The sequence below is a fragment of the Saccopteryx leptura genome, chromosome 2 (assembly GCF_036850995.1).
Source record: "Saccopteryx leptura isolate mSacLep1 chromosome 2, mSacLep1_pri_phased_curated, whole genome shotgun sequence".
Lineage (NCBI taxonomy): Eukaryota > Metazoa > Chordata > Mammalia > Chiroptera > Emballonuridae > Saccopteryx > Saccopteryx leptura.
Window position 1 is genome coordinate 58,740,330 of NC_089504.1, and position 19,191 is coordinate 58,759,520.

At 40.1% G+C, this 19,191-nt stretch overlaps 1 protein-coding gene across 1 annotated transcript in view; it reads right to left on the bottom strand.

Moving 5' to 3' along the window:
* PIP5K1B (phosphatidylinositol-4-phosphate 5-kinase type 1 beta) overlaps nucleotides 1–19,191 on the bottom strand; it is a 388,154-nt gene that overhangs the window by 141,125 nt on the left and 227,838 nt on the right. Inside the window, exon 7 of the mRNA XM_066368035.1 lies at nucleotides 15,880–16,179. Within this exon, the coding sequence (XP_066224132.1) occupies nucleotides 15,880–16,179 (300 nt within the window). The remainder of the gene's footprint in view (nucleotides 1–15,879; nucleotides 16,180–19,191) is intronic.

Consider the following 19,191-nt stretch of genomic DNA (forward strand, 5'->3'; position numbering starts at 1 on the left):
GCAAAGATGGCCCGGGCGCTGGGGATGGCTCTGTGGCCTCTGCCTCAGGCGCTAGAGTGGCTCTGGTCGCAAAATGGCGACGCCCAGGATGGGCAGAGCATCGCCCCCTGGTGGGCAGAGCATCGCCCCTGGTGGGCGTGCCGGGTGGATCCCGGTCGGGCGCATGCGGGAGTCTGTCAGACTGTCTCTCCCTGTTTCCAGCTTCAGAAAAATGAAAAAAAAAAAAAAAAAAGAAAAGTCAAGTCAGATTGACATAAAACTAAGAAAGGACAGCCATCAAATAAGTCTAAAATAACTTCAAAAAACAGCCACATTTAAAAATTGGTAGCCAGAGCCAAAAGATATTCAGAGTGACAAAGGCAATGCGACTCAAGTCTTCTGTAACTGATGCTTTATGCAGAATGAGGAAGGATGGTGATTCTAGGACAAAAAGAGATAGATGCTTTATTAATTAGATCCTAGGTAAGCAAGGTTTCTACCAAAAGGCATTCAGTAATTTCCCATGTCACGGGTTCTTAAGGAAACTAATTCAGTCAATTAATATTTTATCAATCACCTACTACGTGTCAGGCACTCTCTTGTTTAGAAAATCCTTTGAGCATTATAGTCAATGTATGACAAGATGAAAACATCACCATTTTACCAGCCCTAATGAACCAATGGTTCTGAAATCACAGAAAGAAAGGCATCATTCATTATATGCATCCTTCTGGGAGGAGAAAAGACCAAATTGGAAGAAGTCAAAGCTAAATTTGACCGCACCTCTAGGCCCAACACCCAATCTATAGTAAAAACAGTAGGAACACATTAAAAGAAATCATGGAGATTACTCAGCAAAATCCGGACTATGGGATAAACAAACCAATTTCTTCAACAAATACTCTATGAAAAAATAAGTTATGGGAGATGGGAAGGGGGTAACGAGTAGGCCCTATTTAAATTCTGATCAAAATGAAGAGTCATTTCTCAAAGAACTATAAATTTGAACACTGACTGTACTTGATGATTAGGAAGAATTATTAATTTTACAAAGATATGAGGATGAGACATATAGTTAATTTTCTGAAAGGAGTCCTTATTTTTTCAGAGTTCTTACTAAAAAATAATGTGATGCCTGCGATCTGCTTCATATACTATGGGGAGAGGGGACAGTGGGATGAAAGAAAATTGGCCATGAGTTGGAAATTGTTGAAGATGGGTACAGGGTACATGGCGGTTCATGGTGATATTCTGTCCACTTTTGTGTATGTTTGATCTCTTCAGAAATAAAGTTTAATACACTACTTTGAAATGCTTAAATGAAATGCATTTATATACCAGTTGAGTGTTAATTTACCACTTTCTCTGTCAATGATGGGATAGAGACGGTACAGGTAAAAATTTTAAAAATTTGAGATCTTAACTAAAGTGGTTAAAAACAGAAAACCTGCTTTGTTCTATCCTCTTACTGATCATTCTCCAATAGAAGATCTAAAGAATAACCACATTAACAAAATGTGGAGCAGACAGGAAGATATATCAAGGGCCCTGAGTAATTTTCCAACTGGCCTATAGCCTAGTCCTTGAGTAGGAGTGAATGACTGGCAAAACAATATGTGTTCATTCAAAAATATAAGACAATTCAACATAGAATCTTCAAGAATTTATGTGAACAGTCATTCCTGAACACACTAGTTCAGGGAAAAACGCACCCCAGGATTTGCCATTCCTCTGGAATAGGACCCTTGGGGTAGAGCTCCAGATTTACTTGCATGTGAAGTCAGGTGAATGCTGAATGCTGCCTTTTAAACAATTTACTCAGTAAAGTTCACTGTTATTTGCTAATATAATGAAGAGAAAAAACAGGCTGTGACAAGCCATGTAATTTTAGCTGATAAGTAGACTGAATAAATATTCAATCCTTAGCCTACTTACGGCAATAATATGTTTTCACTGTGTCTAATGTAGGGATTTAGAATTCTGGGCTGGGCTGAATTGATCTATATCAACACTTTTTTTTTTTTCTCACTTAGAACACTTTAAGTAATAGAAGTATATCTTATGGGCATTAGACACAGTAGTCTCTCATTTCAAAAGATTATATATGAGTAGGTATATGTATTTATTAGCTTTTATAACTAATGAGTTTTGGAGTTTTTCATTATAGACATCTTGTTTCTATCAATAAAGTTATCTTAATAAATTATTTTGTAGGGCTGACCTGGGATGGCGTAGTGGATAAAGTGTTGACCTGGAATGCTGAGGTCAACGGTTCAAAACCCTGGGCTTGCCTGGTTAAGGCATATATGGGAGTTGTTGTTACCTGCTCCTCCCCCTTTCTCTATCTCTTCTTTCTAAAATAAATAAATTAAAAAATCTTAAAAAAAAGAAAATCTTTAAAAAGATTATTTTGTAAACACATTTAAAAGTAGTATTTTATATTAAAATTGCCAAGTTTTTCCCATTACATGATGTATTTTTTAGTTGGTTTCATCAGGCATGATTTGCAGCTTACCAGCTGAGAGCCTAGGGGCTGGCCGGGAGTCTAGGGAGACGCAGAGGCCACACTAAGTCCAAGTTTCCGCCTATGTTTCCACGTAGGAGATGAATCCTCATCACTGTTGCTCCAGCCCACTGCTCTGAAGAACTGCCTCTCTGGGAGAATACCCCGCCACCCCTCTACTTTGCTATAATGGACAGAGAAAGGGAAGAAGAGTGGGATAATTTGTCTGGATAAATGAGACTTTAATGGTTTGAACTTAAACTTTAAACTCAAAGCTTCTTAGAGGCCAGGACCATCTCCTATTCATTTTCTTTTGTACCTGCCATGGGCTCAGAATAGAGCTTTACGTACAGCAAGAATTCGAAACTGTTTGTTGAATGATAGAATTCATGCAGTAGGCAGATAAGGCAGAATATGTCAAATGAGTTTCCTATGGTGGTCTGAAGCCGGAGAAATTGAGCCAGTCCAGCTCTGAGATCATCAAAGGTTCCACAGGGCTTTGTATTAAACAACTTACAATTTCAGAAGAACAGCAAGATTAGACTTAGAGGGTAAGTTTTTTTTTAAAGGAAATTCTATTTTTTTAAAAAAATTTATTTTTAAAGAATTTTTTAAAATTTATTTATTCATTTTTATTAGAAAGAGATAGGGGACAGGAAAGACATAGAGAGAACAGAGGGAGGAGCAGGAAGTATCAACTCCCATATGTGTCTGGACCACGCAAGACCCAGGTTTTGAACTGGCGACCTCAGCATTCCAGGTCGATGCTTTATCCACTGTGCCACCACAGATCAGGCTATGGGGTAAGTTTTAAGGAGTGATGGAAAACCTGGGTTGTGCAAGGTGTCACTAGAATTTAATTCTTTGGGGTCTTGAGGTATTATCACTTACTTTTAAAATAGCAACATACATAGATGGTTAAAATTAAAGTATAAGAAGGTGGCTCACTGCCATAGCCCACATAGCTTGAGGGTGATGGTTTCAGGTGGAGAGTATGGTAAGTTGGAGGGGTGCATAGCAATGTTCTTGTCTCTGTGCACTGGCAACATGTGATCGAGACCCTACATTTCCAATGGTGTTTGCCTAAAAATATGAAGTAACAAAAGAAGGATAATTTAAACCAGGCCTGAGAGGGCATTCAGCTTTGAATAAGGAGACTATTTACATTAGGTGGTGAATGTTTACACCAGAAAAGACTGAAATATCATGAATAGTAAGTTTGGAGAAGTAGGTTTTAGTGAGCTAGCTTAGTGGTGAACTATTAGGAACTCTATTTTCTCCACGTGTCTGAGGGTAGAAGAGATAAATCCGCAACCTGGAAAAGCAGATTTCTTTGTTCTTTGGAAATTAGGTGGCTGACATTTTTTTCTAAATTTGCTAATAATCTAGAAAGAAACTTGGGTAGCTCTTTCAGAAAGGGAAATATCACAGGATGGTGAAACCCCTCCTCCAAAGAATGTCCATCACCATCTGAAGACAGATAACCAAGTGCTGGTGAAAATGAAGCAAGTGTTGAATGGGAATCTCAAAGAGTTTGTCTTTGGAACAGCTGGAGCTGACTACATGCAGGCTAAGTGTACACATGAATGCTTCCTGTGGGGAATGAAGGGAAGTTAAGGAGATGTGGACTCCAGCTGGGCTCACATTCAGGCTGGAGGAGATTTCATTAATTTATTTATTTTTAAGATTTTATGTATTCATTTTAAAGAGGAGAGAGATCCAAGAGGGAGGAATGGGAAGCATCAACTCCCATATGTGCCTTGACCAAGCGAGTCTGGGGCTTCAAACCAGCAACCTCAGCATTCCAGGTCAACACTTTACCCACTGTGCCACCAAGGGGCAGGCCTGGAGGAGGATATTTTAGGTTTTTTTTTTTTTTTTTTTTGTATTTTTCTGAAGCTGGAAACGGGGAGAGACAGTCAGACAGACTCCCGCATGTGCCCGACGGGGATCCACTCGGCACACCCACCAGGGGTGACGCTCTGCCCCTCCGGGGCGTCGCTCTGCCGCAACCAGAGCCACTCTAGCACCTGGGGCAGAGGCCAAGGAGCCATCCCCAGCGCCCGGGCCATCTTTGCTCCAATGGAGCCTTGGCTGCGGGAGGGGAAGAGAGAGACAGAGAGGAAGGAGGGGGTGGGGGTGGAGAAGCAAATGGGCGCTTCTCCTATGTGCCCTGGCGGGGAATCGAACCCAGGTCCCCCGCACGCCAGGCCGACGCTCTACCGCTGAGCCAACCAGCCAGGGCTAGGAGGAGGATATTTTAAATAAACCTGCATCCCTAATAGCTAAGGACAACTAATATGTCCAGTGGACTATGTATCTTTAAAAAAATACTTTTAAAAAGTATACATGTAGAAAAGTGTACAGATGTATCTTTTCTAATAAAAAGTCAAAATTTAATATATAAATTTATTAATAATATTGTTTTTGGCCATTTCCCTCTTATGAGGAGGCAAGTATTCTCTCATGGAGATATTCTACCTCACCATACAGAAGTGCAAAAGTTCCAGGGACAAAGATAAAAAGAGTTATACTTGCTGGAGCAAAATTCTAAACTTAGAAACGTCTTTGAAGGAAGAACACTGGTGACATCAAAGAAATATCCACTTGCAGGGGAAGGGGGACATATAAAAAGTGTTGACTGATATTGACAAGGATGAAGAATCAGATACATGAGCCAAAGGCTTTCAAAAGCCAGTATGTGCTGACCTTTTTGGAAAGAACTAGAACCAATTTGTGGCCAAAGAAATACCTTCCTTTTCACGAGGTGAAACACCTCCTCCAAAGAATGTCCATTTGTCTAGACATTCTAGAAGAGTTTGTCTTTGGAACAGCTGGAGCTGACTACATGCAGGCTAAGTGTACACATGAATGCTTCCTGTGGAGAATGAAGGGAAGTTAAGGAGATGTGGACTCCAGCTGGGCTCACATTCAGGCTGGAGGAGATTTCATTAATTTATTTATTTTTAAGATTTTATGTATTCATTTTAAAGAGGAGAGAGATCCAAGAGGGAGGGGAGGAGCAGGAAGCATCAACTCCCATATGTGCCTTGACCAAGCTAGTCTGGGGTTTCAAACCAGCAACCTCAGCATTCCAGGAGGAAGTCGAGCAGGTGCCGTTCCTACAACACCATGGATACTCAGTAAATGTGTGTTGGATGTTGAATGAATAGAATGAAGCCCTGTAAATATCAGACCCACTTCCCCTTAAAAATGCTTCCAGGGGCCTAAATTGAAGATAAGAAGGCGTTTAAAAGGCACACACCAAGCTGAGTAACGTACCACAAGGCATATTTATGAATCATTTTCTAAACGTTGTTAACCTTTTCCTAGACCCCAGAGACCCTTCATACTCCCCAAGTCTAACTCAGTCCCTCATCAGATTTCAGAAGTTTCTCCTAATCTGAGGAGCCTCCATTCTATTTAATAGGCTGCTAGGGTTTGCTGCTCCTCAATTTCCTTTGGCTGGAGTGTTTTCAACCCTGCCCTATTTCACATGGTCGTCTGTGTGACCGACTTACACTGGCCAACCGCAAAAGCTTTCCCGGGACACCTTCAAAGCCAGGTTGCTGCCATCATGCCCCCCCTGTGGCCACTTCCCCTTCCTGCCAGCCCTCCCCTCTCTGCTTTCCCAGGAGTCTCAATAGGAAGGAGGATATAACCCATGGGGACATTTCCTTCCCTTTGCCCCCTCCCCTCAGATACTTTGTAAGTCCTCCCATTTGACCTACACTGACTTCACCTCTAGATTTAAGGTCATCTCCAAAATGAAAGACATATAGGTTCTTTTCACACAAAGGCAGGGAACCCTAACATACTAGATATAGCACCGCTTCTATTTCATAAGCCCAAAGACTTTACCTAACATTAAGTTGAATCACTATATATTTATACTTCCACATGATAACTTACTTAAAATGAACACTAGATAGACACACCACCGCCACCTCAGGAAATACAGTACATTGAATGTTCCAATCTTTAGGTACTATATCTTTCAGGAAGAAGAGAAAAAATGTTTGCTTCGTGGAGTTGAAGAAGATATCTTCAGTCTCCCATTTCCATTCTTTCTGTAGAGATTGTTGTAATGCTCCATTTGGTTTGAAGTGAGGGTTAAAAAAACATAGTATCTTGATAGCCCTCCAATTTCTGTAGTTAATGAGAATTCTCAAAAGCTGCTTACACAGCAGCCAACGACACACATCTAGTCTCAGATCTCCCTCGCCAAAGATATGAAAAAACAAGATTTGAAAAACAATCGACTCCACCGTAACCATCACATTTCTCAGAGAGAAGTTTTGCCTATAAGTTAATAGGATTTTGTACACACACAAACACACACACACACACACGTTGGTAACAGCTGGCAATTGTCAATGTACTTGATTATGCTTTTCATTAAACTTTTAAAATGAAATGTTTGGATCACCAACTTTGTGTTCCTCAGTCATGTGGCACTATTTTCCTCTCTCTCCCCTTCCCTGAAGAAGGTGGTAAGATTTCATTAACTCACTGCCCTGGCCAAACCAAGTTCTCCACTTTGACTGAGTCCTTTCTTAACTCCTACAGCACCTTCTCCAACAGCTCCTTGTCAGAGCTAGAAAACCGGTCATTAAGGCACTTACAGCCCTTGTATCCATTTGTCTCTGTCATTACTTAAGCACTTACAGCCCTTGTATCCATCTGTCTCTGTCATTTTCATAGATTTTCCTCCCGTTATACCTACAAGCTCCTTAAGGAGAGTGTATTGATGAAAAACCTGGGTTTTGGAGTCAGAAAGACCCAGGTATAAGTCCTGAATCCAGTCCCACAAGCTCTGTGGACCTAGGGAAGCTTAACCCCTCCCGAGTCTCCGTTTCATCTGTCAAAAGGGAATCATACCATTCACTTTGCAGGACTGTTGTGAGGATTAATGAGAGATTCTATCTGTAATGTCAAACACTGTCTGGCTCAGAGCAAGTTCACAATAAATGTTAAATGAACCAACCTATGGATGAACTGAGCCTTGGAAATGTGTTCTTACATAAAATCTTGTATTAAGTAATGTATTTTGTATGTCTAGTTTATGAATATATATTATGTATAATGTGTTTTAAATGTTAAGCTACCTTGGTATTATCTAGGTTATATCTAAGAAGGAACTCTCCCTGCACCAAAAAGAGGAACAGCTGGTTTTGAAATACTGAGAATTATTTGTTGGGCTCAACTTGAGGTTATCTCTTATTGAGTAGAAAGTCAGATATGAACAACACATAGAAGAGTATTTTGATTTTTGCAGCTACTTTGCAACTCACTTTTACTGATCATCTTATCCCTTGTGTTAGTGCCAGAAGTCCCTTTCTCACCCACCTGCACTAGAGCTGAACTGCAGCAACGAGCAAGAGTCTGCACAAACATCAGCTCCTTCCAGGACTGATGAACAGCTGTGTTGTACAGATAGCCTTAAATAGGGATAGCAGTCACCACCTAAATAAATAACTGAGCAGACTAGGGGGTCAAGACAAGTGCAGTCGACTGATTTACTGGTCATTAACAGACACTGGCTAAATGAGCAATATGAATTTAATTCAAATGATTATCCACAAATTCACAATGTCAATACGTTGACTTATTCTGGTTCTATTTCATATCAAACCATGGGTAGACTATTACCAAAGCCTGCTCTTATTTTGTTTATTAATTAGGTAAGATTCACATTTAAAAAGTGTTTGCTATTGTTATCTCTTAGGCTTCATCAAAAGACTAACACCAAGACAATGACTATCCTAGTTAAGTATTTGAAGGGTAGGAAAATAAAGTCCCATGGTCCCTGGTTTCCCAGAGAGCAGATTTTAGTGGGCACACATTAAACATATACCCAAATAATTAAAATATAATGTAGAAATACTTGTAGCTACAGAATAGAGTCAGATAAAGTGATATTAGCCTTTAAAGTCCCATAGAAATGCTTATTATCAAAAGCACACATGGTAAAGTCCTGTGTCATAGGCCTCTCCTCCTTAAAAATCCCTAGCAATCACATTAAATCCCAGACATATGGTCAGCCATTAGACTTAACTGTGAGTTATTCTGTTTCATTTTCACTAATCTTCCTATATTCCCAAACTGCTTATTTTATTGGATTTATCTTCAGCTTTACCAGCATTTTAAAACAAGAGACTTAAATACAGCCCTATCAGAATGGTTAAAATAAAAATTGTAGTAACAACAGCACATGCTGGTGAGGATGAAAAGAATCTAGATCACTCCTACATAGCTGGTGGGAATGTAAGATGGTACAGCCACTCTGGAAAAGAGTGTGGCAGTTTCTTATGATACCAAACATGTGCTTACCATATGACACAACAAGTGCATTCAGAATTTATACTAGAGAAATGAAAATGTATGCTTATGCAAAAACCTGTATGCAATGTTCACAGCAGCTGTATTTGTAAAAGTAAAAAACTAGAGAAAACCTACATGTCTTTAGGAGGTTGATGGTTAAACTATGGTATGTATATCCATACCATGAAATATCACTCAGCAATAAAAAAATACAATCTATTGATCCACACAATAACTAGGTGGATTGCAAGGATATTAAATTGAATGCAAAAAGCCCATCTCAGAGGTTACATACTGTAGGATTCCATTTATATGGTATTCTTGAAATGTCAAAATTATAGAGATGGGACAGAGACTGGTGGTTATAAGGACTGGAGAGAGAGAGAGAGAGAGAGAGAGAGAGAGAGCCTGACCAGGCAGTGGCACAGTGGATAGAGCATTGGCCTGGGATGCTGAGGACCCAGGTTTGAAACCCTAAGGTCGCTGGTTTGAGAGCAGCCTCAGCAGCCTGAGCACAGGGTTGCCAGCTTGAGCGTGGGATCATAGATGTAATCCCATGGTCACTAACTTGAGCCAAAGATTGCTGGCTTGAAGCCCAAGGTTGCTGGCTTGAGCAAGGGGACACTGGCTTGGCTGGAGTTCCCCGGTCAAGGCACATTTGAGAAGCAATCAGTGAATAACTAAAGTGCTACAACTACAAGATGATGCTTCTCATCTCTCTCCCTTTCTGCCTATCTCTGTCTCTGTATTTCCCATGCTTTAAAAAAAAAAGAGTAAATGCTGTCTAAGTTAACTGCAAAAAAAAAAAAAAAAATAATGGTAAACAAAATTATAGCTAAGGGATAAGCCCTAGCCATACTGCTAAATTAAGTATTATAGACAATAATCCACATTGCAACCCTTACAAACATGCCCACTGAAAAGAATCAACTACAAATTTAAAGCTTCCCATTCATAGTTAGAAAGATCCTGGTTTGCAAATCAAAAAGTCTCAGTATTTTTAAGACGGATTTCATTAAATTCTTAGAACCTATTAATATTTATGGTGACAGACATTTGTGTGAAAAAAAGAAAATTTGTTCCACACTATTTAAAAATTAATAATTCTACTGCTCAACAAAAAATGATAATGAATGTAAAATAAGTCATTTAGGTCATTAATTATCAAGACTGTGTCTGATAGATTCCCACTTGAAGGAATAAGAAATATTTGGATTATAAATGCAAGTTCTCACTAACATTCCTTGTCAATGTTATTTCCCCAGAGTTATTAATAAATATTGCAGCATGTAACAATTTATCAAGTCAATTAAGTGATATGGTGCTCTAGATTTTTATAGATAAGTTATGTCAGAGAAGAAATAATTTTTTTTTCTTTTTTTCATTTTTCCGAAGCTGGAAACAGGGAGGCAGTCAGACAGACTCCCGCATGTGCCCGACCAGGATCCACCTGGCATGCCCACCAGGGGGCGATGCTTTGCCCCTCTGGGGCGTCGCTCTGTTGCTTCCAGAGCCATTCTAGCACCTGAGGCAGAGGCCACAGAGCCATCCCCAGCGCCCGGGCCATCTTTGCTCCAATGGAGCCTCGCTGTGGGAGGGGCAGAGAGAGACAGAGAGGAAGGAGAGGGGGAGGGGTGGAGAAGCAAATGGGCGCCTCTCCTGTGTGCCCTGGCCGGGAATCGAACCCGGGACTCCTGCATGCCAGGCCGATGCTCTACCCCTGAGTCAACTGGCCAGGGCCGAAATAATTATAATAAATGAAAATGAGTACAAAATAGTTTCTTCTAATTGTTTTTCCAAAATTAATTCATACATTTTTAATTGAGACTTTAAAAAGAAATCACAATCTTGTAGTTTGTATTGAGTTGTCTACAATAATCAGGTACTACAGAGCAGAGAGGTAAAGGAATGAGCTTTGGTGAATGGTCCAATCAGACGAGGCATGCGTAAAAAGACCAAAACTTTTTCAGACTGTGTCTAGTAGATCAGAATGTCTAGAGAATGGGGGAGGGGTGCTCCTAGAGAGCTGGGAAAGAAGGCTGGAGAAGGAAGCTGAAGAAGCATCTGGAGAAGGCAGCAGGAACCAGATCAGGAAGGATCTTAATGTTCTAAGTTAGGAAGTGTGGGGTTTGGCCCAAAGACAGTGGGAGCCTCAGCTAGAGGATCTTCAGGAGCTGGTGCAGAAGACTACCTTGGCAGCAGCACTGGGGACGTGTTGGGAGGCAATGATGCTAAAAACTAGTTAAGAGGCTTTTGCAAAACTCCAGGAGATGAATTATGAGGGTCTCAATAAAGGCTGTCTCATTCTAAGAGTAGGGGGAGATCCAAGAGTTATTTAGGAGGCAGACTGGATGGGACATGGTGATTTACTGGGTACAGAGAAAGAAGAAAGAGAAGAAGAAAAGGAGGAAGGAAAAGGTACCTTGAAGGTACTAATCTGGGCAACTGGCTGCATGATGATCATGTTGCCTGGGCCAGGGAAGACAGGAAGAGGAGCAAGGGTGGGGGAAGATGACAGAGTACGTAGGAAGAGCAGTTTTCAAATAGGATGTGCCTCTCAGCTTGTTTGTTACATGAGGACGGTAGGCAATGGTTTGAATAAATCCTACTTCCTGTTTTTGACAGCAAGTGACCTGTGATGTCCTGGCAGCACTGTCTGCTGTCATGATTCTTACCCTGGGCCAAGTTCACTTATTAATGTAGATGGCCGTCACAGCAGGCAGAGGGTGAGGCCAAAGGGAGAGGAAATGCTTCAAGAAAGGGAACCCAATTATTTACATGTCCTTTTCCCCAGGCACAGCCAATAGGGAACAGCAACTTGGGGGCTGGGAGAACTCCAAGAGCTGGATCCTACCCTTGGAAAGAGCCCTTTGTTTGAATCCTGTGGGCTCAGCAGGTTTGAGACATAAAGTGAGTTCAGTTTTCTAGAAGAGTTCCAAGTGGCCAACGTATTATTTGGAGGAGTTGGTAGAGATGGGCCACCAAAGGGGCCAGGTTTATAGATAAGAGCCGGAGGCTGGACTGGAGGAGCCAGGGAGAGGGACCAGGAATGGGTGGGGGAAGATGGTATTTGTCAAAAGATGGTCCCAGCTATTCAGAATGCAGAGTCCAGAAGCAGCAGCTCTGACTGGGAACCCAGGACCTAGTCTGTGAGGAGGGGGGAGTAATGTATGTAGGACAAACTAGGTTAGTGAGTTATGCAGGTGTCTTCTGGTCATCGGTCATGCACGGGAAGTGGGCATCTGGGGTTTGAGATGGTCAGGCCAAAATATAAAAAAAGAGAAGGGGGCAGGAATTAAGTGGAGGTCAGCAAGAGGTTAGGAGACTTATTGCATCTGTCTGGGGACAACAGAAAAGCTGTATCCAAAGGTCTGGGATTCTTGGATTTTCCACTTCTAAGCTCTAAGAGGACCCTGGCACCACCAGTAAAGGTCTTTTGAATTGTTTGGCTTCTGACTGCATTTCTCTCCTACCTCACATGCTCCCCCTAACTGTTAACTGCCGCGACACCAAACAACTCTGTTCTTGGAGTACATCGTGCTATTTCAAGCCTCGCTTACACTGTTTTCTCTTCCTGGAAATAGGCTTCTATTGCTTTGCCTACCTGGAGACTTCTTCTCAACCTTCGAAACCAAGCTATGATCTCACCTACTCTGATCCTCGCAATGCCTTAGAATATTACCATTGTACTTATATATCGTATGGCGATTTATTAAAATGGAGGTCATTCCCCTAATGTTGTCTCGTGGCAGGCCTGCAACAGATGTCTGATAAGTGAGTGAAAGGATGCCTCCTAATATGGGTCAGTTCCCTGGTTGGCAAACGTGGCTCGCGAGCCACATGCAGCTCTTTGGCCCCTTGAGTGTGGCTCTTCCACAAAATACCACGTGCGGGCGCTACCTTGATAAGGAATGTACCTACCTATATAGTTTAAGTTTAAAAAATTTGGCTCTCAAGAGAAATTTCAATCGTTGTACTGTCAATATTTGGCTCTGTTGACTAATGAGTTTGCCGACCACTGGTCTAGTTCATTTTCTCTGGCTGAGCTGCTGACACCATACTAATACAGTACCCTAATTTGTTTCTGGAGCCTCAGCAGGACCTCCTCATTTAGAGAACTATTAACAGTACAGATTCCCGAATGTTTGGTGCTGGCAACAGCCCTGGGGTGACCTCATAGCCTCCTGATCTCCAAACCCCCTCAGCCAGTACTACAGCTCAGTTCTGCAAAACAAGAGATGTGAGGGCAAGAGATGGTCCTGGCAGTGCCAACCACAGATTCACACTGAGAGCTGGTCCTTCAGAAGGTGACCTAAAGAGAGATGATTGCATGGCTCTCTTTCCCCCGTGTGTATGTGTATGTGTATGTGTATGTGTATGTGTATGTGTGTGCGCGTTCGCACGTGCAGGGAGACATTTAGCTCCAGTTGGATTTCATGTTGTGGGATTGGGCATTTTCCCGGGGAGACATTTCACAGCTTCCATCAGTTTTGCAGAGATGTCATGACTATTAACTAGGAAGACTTACTATTCCAGAAACGTGCCTTTCTTGAGACAGCTCTGTTCAGAGAACCAGCTACTGATTGGAAATCACAGAAGCCTTGGTCATAGTCACGGCAGATCATGGAAAGGACTCATCTTCCCTCAAGTGTGGTACTTACATACCCCCAGTCCACCCCCCAAAAGCCATTCTGAAGATAAACATGTGTGTAACCCAAGGAAGTCCCATGGTCTGTGTCTTCTACAAGACCCAATGCAATCAGTGAGAAGAGTTGGCCTTATGATACCTCTACACTGGCCTTTATGTTCCTCAAAACAACAAATAATAATAATAGAAAAAAGGCAAATCTCTAGGGTCTCACTCCAGATAAAAAGTTAGGTTTGACCTCATTCTGTAAGTCTTGGGCTCAAGAAACAGTAAATAAACAGACCAATCCCATGCCACTGTTCTTTTACTTTCAACCTTTCCCTTTTCTGGCATAGAAGCCTAAAGTTTTGTAAGACAACAGAAAAAGGTTTGCATATAGAAGAGACAAGAAGTGTGTGTGTGTGTGCGCGCGCAAGCGCCTGCACGTACAAAACAGAAAGCAAATCTAAAACTAGAGAGGCTTGTACTCAACTTTAGGGAACTGAGAGTCAGTTTTCACTCACATCCTGTAAGGGTAGAAAAAGTGCAGGAAAAGTTTTCTCTTAAAAAGCACATTTTTTAAAAAAAGAAAAACATAAATCACTCATATTTACCCAGATATCTGAATAGCTCAGCTGGACATTTTGTTTTGTTTGCTTAGTTTCCACTGTTTTCCCCCTCACTTCTGAAAAGATCATTGAAGAAAATCCTTTCAGTGAATCTTTACATTTCAATTGTTAAGAGCACATGCTTTGCACCCAGACAGATGCACCCAGAGATGGGCTCTGTCACTGATGTGCTAAGTAATGCTGGACAGATTTCTTAACTTCTTTCATTCAACTAAATTGTTCATCAACTAGAATAGCAGTTTGAAGTGTACTGACTTCAAATGGTTGTTGACAGAATGAAATTAAATGATGCATTAAAAATCTTAGACTAGCCTGGCACATTCTAAACTTTCACTAAATGGTAGCTAAAGAGTAGGAGCTGGCAAGTAGCATTTCTATCAGTGAAACAAACAATTCCAAGAACACGTCTTCGTGTGTTATCATACATGTTGAAACATGTAGAAAGAAAACCCCCCAGAAATAGTAGGGTTGTGTTTCTCAGTGAGAATTCCCCACCTAATACATTACGTGGGGTGGTTAGCTGCATTACTCACCTTTAGGGGAGCCCGAGTCTGGCAGAGAAGGGTCCCCCCCTTTCTTGCATCAGTGTGGGTCATCTGTTCAGGTGCTGGAAGGCACCATTTTTTCCCAGTGACCAGACCCTGCGAGTCTTATCTGCTCTTCCAGAAAGCCCTAGTCAGACCTCTCCCTGCACCAGCAGGCCTACTGCCCGCCTCCACTGTGCTCAACTTAGTTGAGAACCTACATGGCTCTCCTAAGTTCATCTGGGCCAGGAAATGATTCTCCTGAGAATTTACTAACGAAACGATCACCATCCTTCAGAACCCATCAGAATAACATTTTCTTTTTTTTTTCCAAAATAACTTTTACTTTCTATAATTCACCATGTCAGCAAAATCTTCCCTGGGTTTTGGCCTTACATTTCCCCCGAGTATTGAAGGCTGGGGACTTCGGACGAGGAATCCCCTCTCACTTCTGGCAATCACTCTGGCTTAAGTTTGTCTAAAATGGTATTTGCTCTGTTAAGCCTCATTCCTGATCACCTTTTATTCAGATAACTCAAAACACTCGCAGCAAAAGGGCTTAACATGTGGTCTACATCCATCCTGGATTTCCAGGGATCCGCTTAGCAACCTCAGCAAGGGCATTGTCTCTACACTTCTCTTCTCCATTTGAATCTTATTTTATCCAAGATTTCTTTGTGGCCTAACCACAGCTTTAAACCTAAATTTCTCTTCCCTCTGGTTTAACTACTTTCCCCAAAGGGGAAGACGAAAAGAAAAATAAATATTTTATTCATTTCATCAAAAAAGCTACCTTAGCCTGACCAGGCAGTAGAGCAGTGGTTAGAGCATCGGACTGGGATGCAGAGGTCCCAGGTTTAAAACCCCGAGGTTGCTGGCTTGAGCACAGGCTCATCAGCTTGAGCACTGGTTCACCAGCTTGAGCATGAGCTCACCAGCTTGAGCGCAGGGTTGCTGGCTTTAGCAAGGGGTCACTCGCTCTGCTCCCCAGTCAAGGCACATATGAGAAAGTGATCAGTGAACAACAAAGGTGCCACAATGAAGAACTGATGCTTCTCATCTCTCTCCCTTTCTGTCTGTCCCTCTCTGTCACGACCTTAGCTTACTAGTAAGATAAACAGATACTCCAGACAATTCCCTCATCATCTACCAACTCCTTCAACATCAGGGAAGCATGGGTCAGCACCAGGGTTAGGACCAATGGAATGCCACATGTCTGCTTTGGACATTTTTTAAGAAGGTACAGTAACAGGAGACTTTACAAAGGAAATCAGAGCAACAACATTTCCTTACCCGACAGTCTCTTTGAAGCGTTTTCATGAGCGCGTTGTATGTTTCTGTATCAAAATACAACCCTTCGTACATGTCTTGCAGGAAATCTAAGTCTTTAAACGTGGGGTTGGATTTTTCTCTCTCTTTTCGGGATGCTCTTCGCTTATATGTTGAACCTTTCAAGTCATATGTAAAGTGCATCCGCATGGAGCATGGCAAGACATTGTTCATCACCACAATTCTGATGTTAATGCCCCCTGACTGCATGCAGTACAGTCCATAAAATTTTGGCAAAAGAGTCCTTGGATTCTGGTTTAAATTCTAAAGAAAAAAAAAAAGAAAAAAAAAAAAAGGTTAAAATCTCCTCTTTTTACAAAATAAGCTCCACTAAAGATGCATTTTTATCTAATATGATAATTTAAAAAATGAAATGCGATTATCTTTATTAAGGGCCATTGCTAAAAGTTAGCTATTCCTAATCTAGTTCTTCAATTGGCTTATTGCAATAGCATCTTTATCATTCTAAATTCAGGGCATTGAAAGCCGCTGAGTTAAAAATGGACAAAAAGTCCCAAATTAGCTCCAAGTAAAATGGGCAAAGAATTGATTAGTGTGTGTGACTATTCTCTAAGGTAGCTAAAGAGAAAATTAATTGCTGGGGTATGAGGAATGAACATTTTAAATTTTAATAGCTCTTGAAAAACTGTCTTCCAAAATGGCCAGACTGATTCACAAGCACACTTTGTAAGATTACATATTTTTTTATCAGTCTTACCAGGGCTGCGTATCAAACCTCAAAATCTTTGTAAGCATGATTGGTGAAAAATGAAAACTTGTTTTTAATAATTTGAACAGCATTCATCAGTAGAGAAATTTAATGTAATTTTAGTCACGTCAAAGGTAATTTTTTGCTATATCTCATTGCTCATTTTTCTAAAGGTCTTTGTCCTTGTTGTTTATCTTAATATAGCCTAGATATTTTTCTATTCTATATGGAGTACATATTTTGTCTTAGTCTTTTAAATTATAAAAAAAAAGAAAATATGCCTATTTTTCTCTACATTAAAAGTAGGCAAGAAATTAAAGGACATATAAATATAACAAGAAGTCTTTGTGCTATGCTCAACCCTTCCCCTAATTCCCAACTTTTGAGGAAACTAGTATTCCCACTTTCTTTGTGTCATTCCAGAAATATTATATGTGCTTATCTTAATTTGTGCCTGGTATTTTTGTTATATATATAGATGATCCGTCTTCAATGTAGTAATATTTATGGACTCATTCTTGGCCTTTTTTTGGCTTCTTGCTTAACAAAGTTTTTTATACCCCAAGGTCATAAATATCTTCTACTCTCTTCCAGATCTTTAATAGTTTTGGTCACTACATTAGATTTTTATACCATATGGAATTAATTTTGTGTGTGTGAAATATGTGAAACAGGAAATTTAATTTTTTTTTCTTTAATGGGAAACCATTTATTGAATAGTCTGTCCTTTCACAATTGAGCTGAAGTCCCTCCTAGGTCCTACAATAAGTTGTCAAAGCACATCAGGCTATTTTTGGATACTTTATTTGAATCCACTGATCTACTTGTCCACCACATCTTAAATATTAGAATAGTTTTATCGTTTTTTGGTATATGTTAGAGCATGCCCACCGTTTTTCTTTAAAATGTTTTGTCCATTATTACCCCTTTTCCCTTCCACTGTTTAATTTTTAAAATGCTCTTAAAATAATGCTTGTTTTCACTTTTTTTTTTAGGTGAGAGGAGGGGAGATAGTGAGGTAGACTCCCACATGAGCCCCGACTGGGGTCCACCTGGCAACCCCTGTCTGGGGCTGATGCTCGGAACAACGGAGCTATCCTTAGCGCCCAGGGTCAGGCTTGAACCAATCGAACCACTGGCTGTGGAAGGGAAAAATGGAGAGAAGGGGAAGAGAAGGTGATGAGGAGAAGCAGATGGTCACTTCTCCTGTTGTGCCTTGACTGGAAATCGAACCCGGGACTCAATATGCTGGGCTGTCACCCTATCCACTGAGCACCAGACAGGCCCTTGTTTTTACTTTCAAATGAATCAACTTGGTCAAGTTCTGGGAAAAATTATATTGGAATTAGAGTGGATTTATATGCTTATTTGGGGGTAATTGAAATCTTTATAATACTGAGTTCAGGAATGATGCATAGCTCTTTATTATTTCAGATCTTGTTTATGTCCTTCAATAAGATGTTTTACATTCCTATCATATTAATCTAATATATTACTTTTTATCAACTCAAGTAATTTAGAGTTATTACAAAATTTTGCAGGAATTATTGTTCATTTGCTACACTTACTATAAATTACTTTCCCAATCAGAATTATAGTATGTCTTCATTTATTTACCCTTATTTTCCTAATAATATTCCTTATAAATGATTTTCACTGTGAATGGGCTCTATTTTCTTCCCTTGTATTTTCCAACTCTATATGATCTACATAATAGAATTCAATGGATTTTGTAGATTTGTCTTATATCTGCTGGAATCTCATCACCTAGAAACTACTGGCTTATTTTCCTGAAGTTTTCTTCATTTTTAATTTTATCATTTGTGAACAGTATTTATACTTTTCAACTATTTCTATATCAAAAATTTATTGCTAAGAATTCTAGTAAAGGTATGGGAAAGGACCACCGACGAAGGTCATCCTTGGTTTTTTGTATCGTTTCCAGGAAAAGGGCTCTTGTTCTTCTAAATGAGATATGTAAACTCTTAGATATTGATAAAGGTATAATATATGTATTCACTTATTTACTGATTACATTAAAAGACTTCCCTGACAATTTTTAGGATTTTAATTAAGAGAAGAGATAGAATTTTGAGTGCCTTAGTTTTTCTTCAATGTCTATTTGGATAACTCTATGATGTTCCCATCTTTTTCTTGTTAATGAGATGAATTATATTGTTTGTCATACTAGCTTACGTGACTGGGATAAAACCAATTGTCCAGCTAAGTTTTAAAGTTCTACTGAATTTTAATTAATTTCATTTTAATAGCCACGTAATAGACTAGTCTATCTAGAACTACAGAAGAACTATAGACATTTAAGATTTATTCAGAGGTTAGCAAATAATGAAATGTTTGTTTGATTCCAATTTTAGATTCCTTTAAAATGTGTGTGTGAATAGAAAATATCTGAAATAATATATGCTAAACTATACCAAATATTAGTAATATATATCTCTGTGAAAGGAACTATAGATGGTAGCAACCTTTTTCCTTCTCTGTATTTTTGATATTCTCTAACAGAAAATAGACAATTTGTTCTGAAAATAAAAACTACTTGTTTTAAA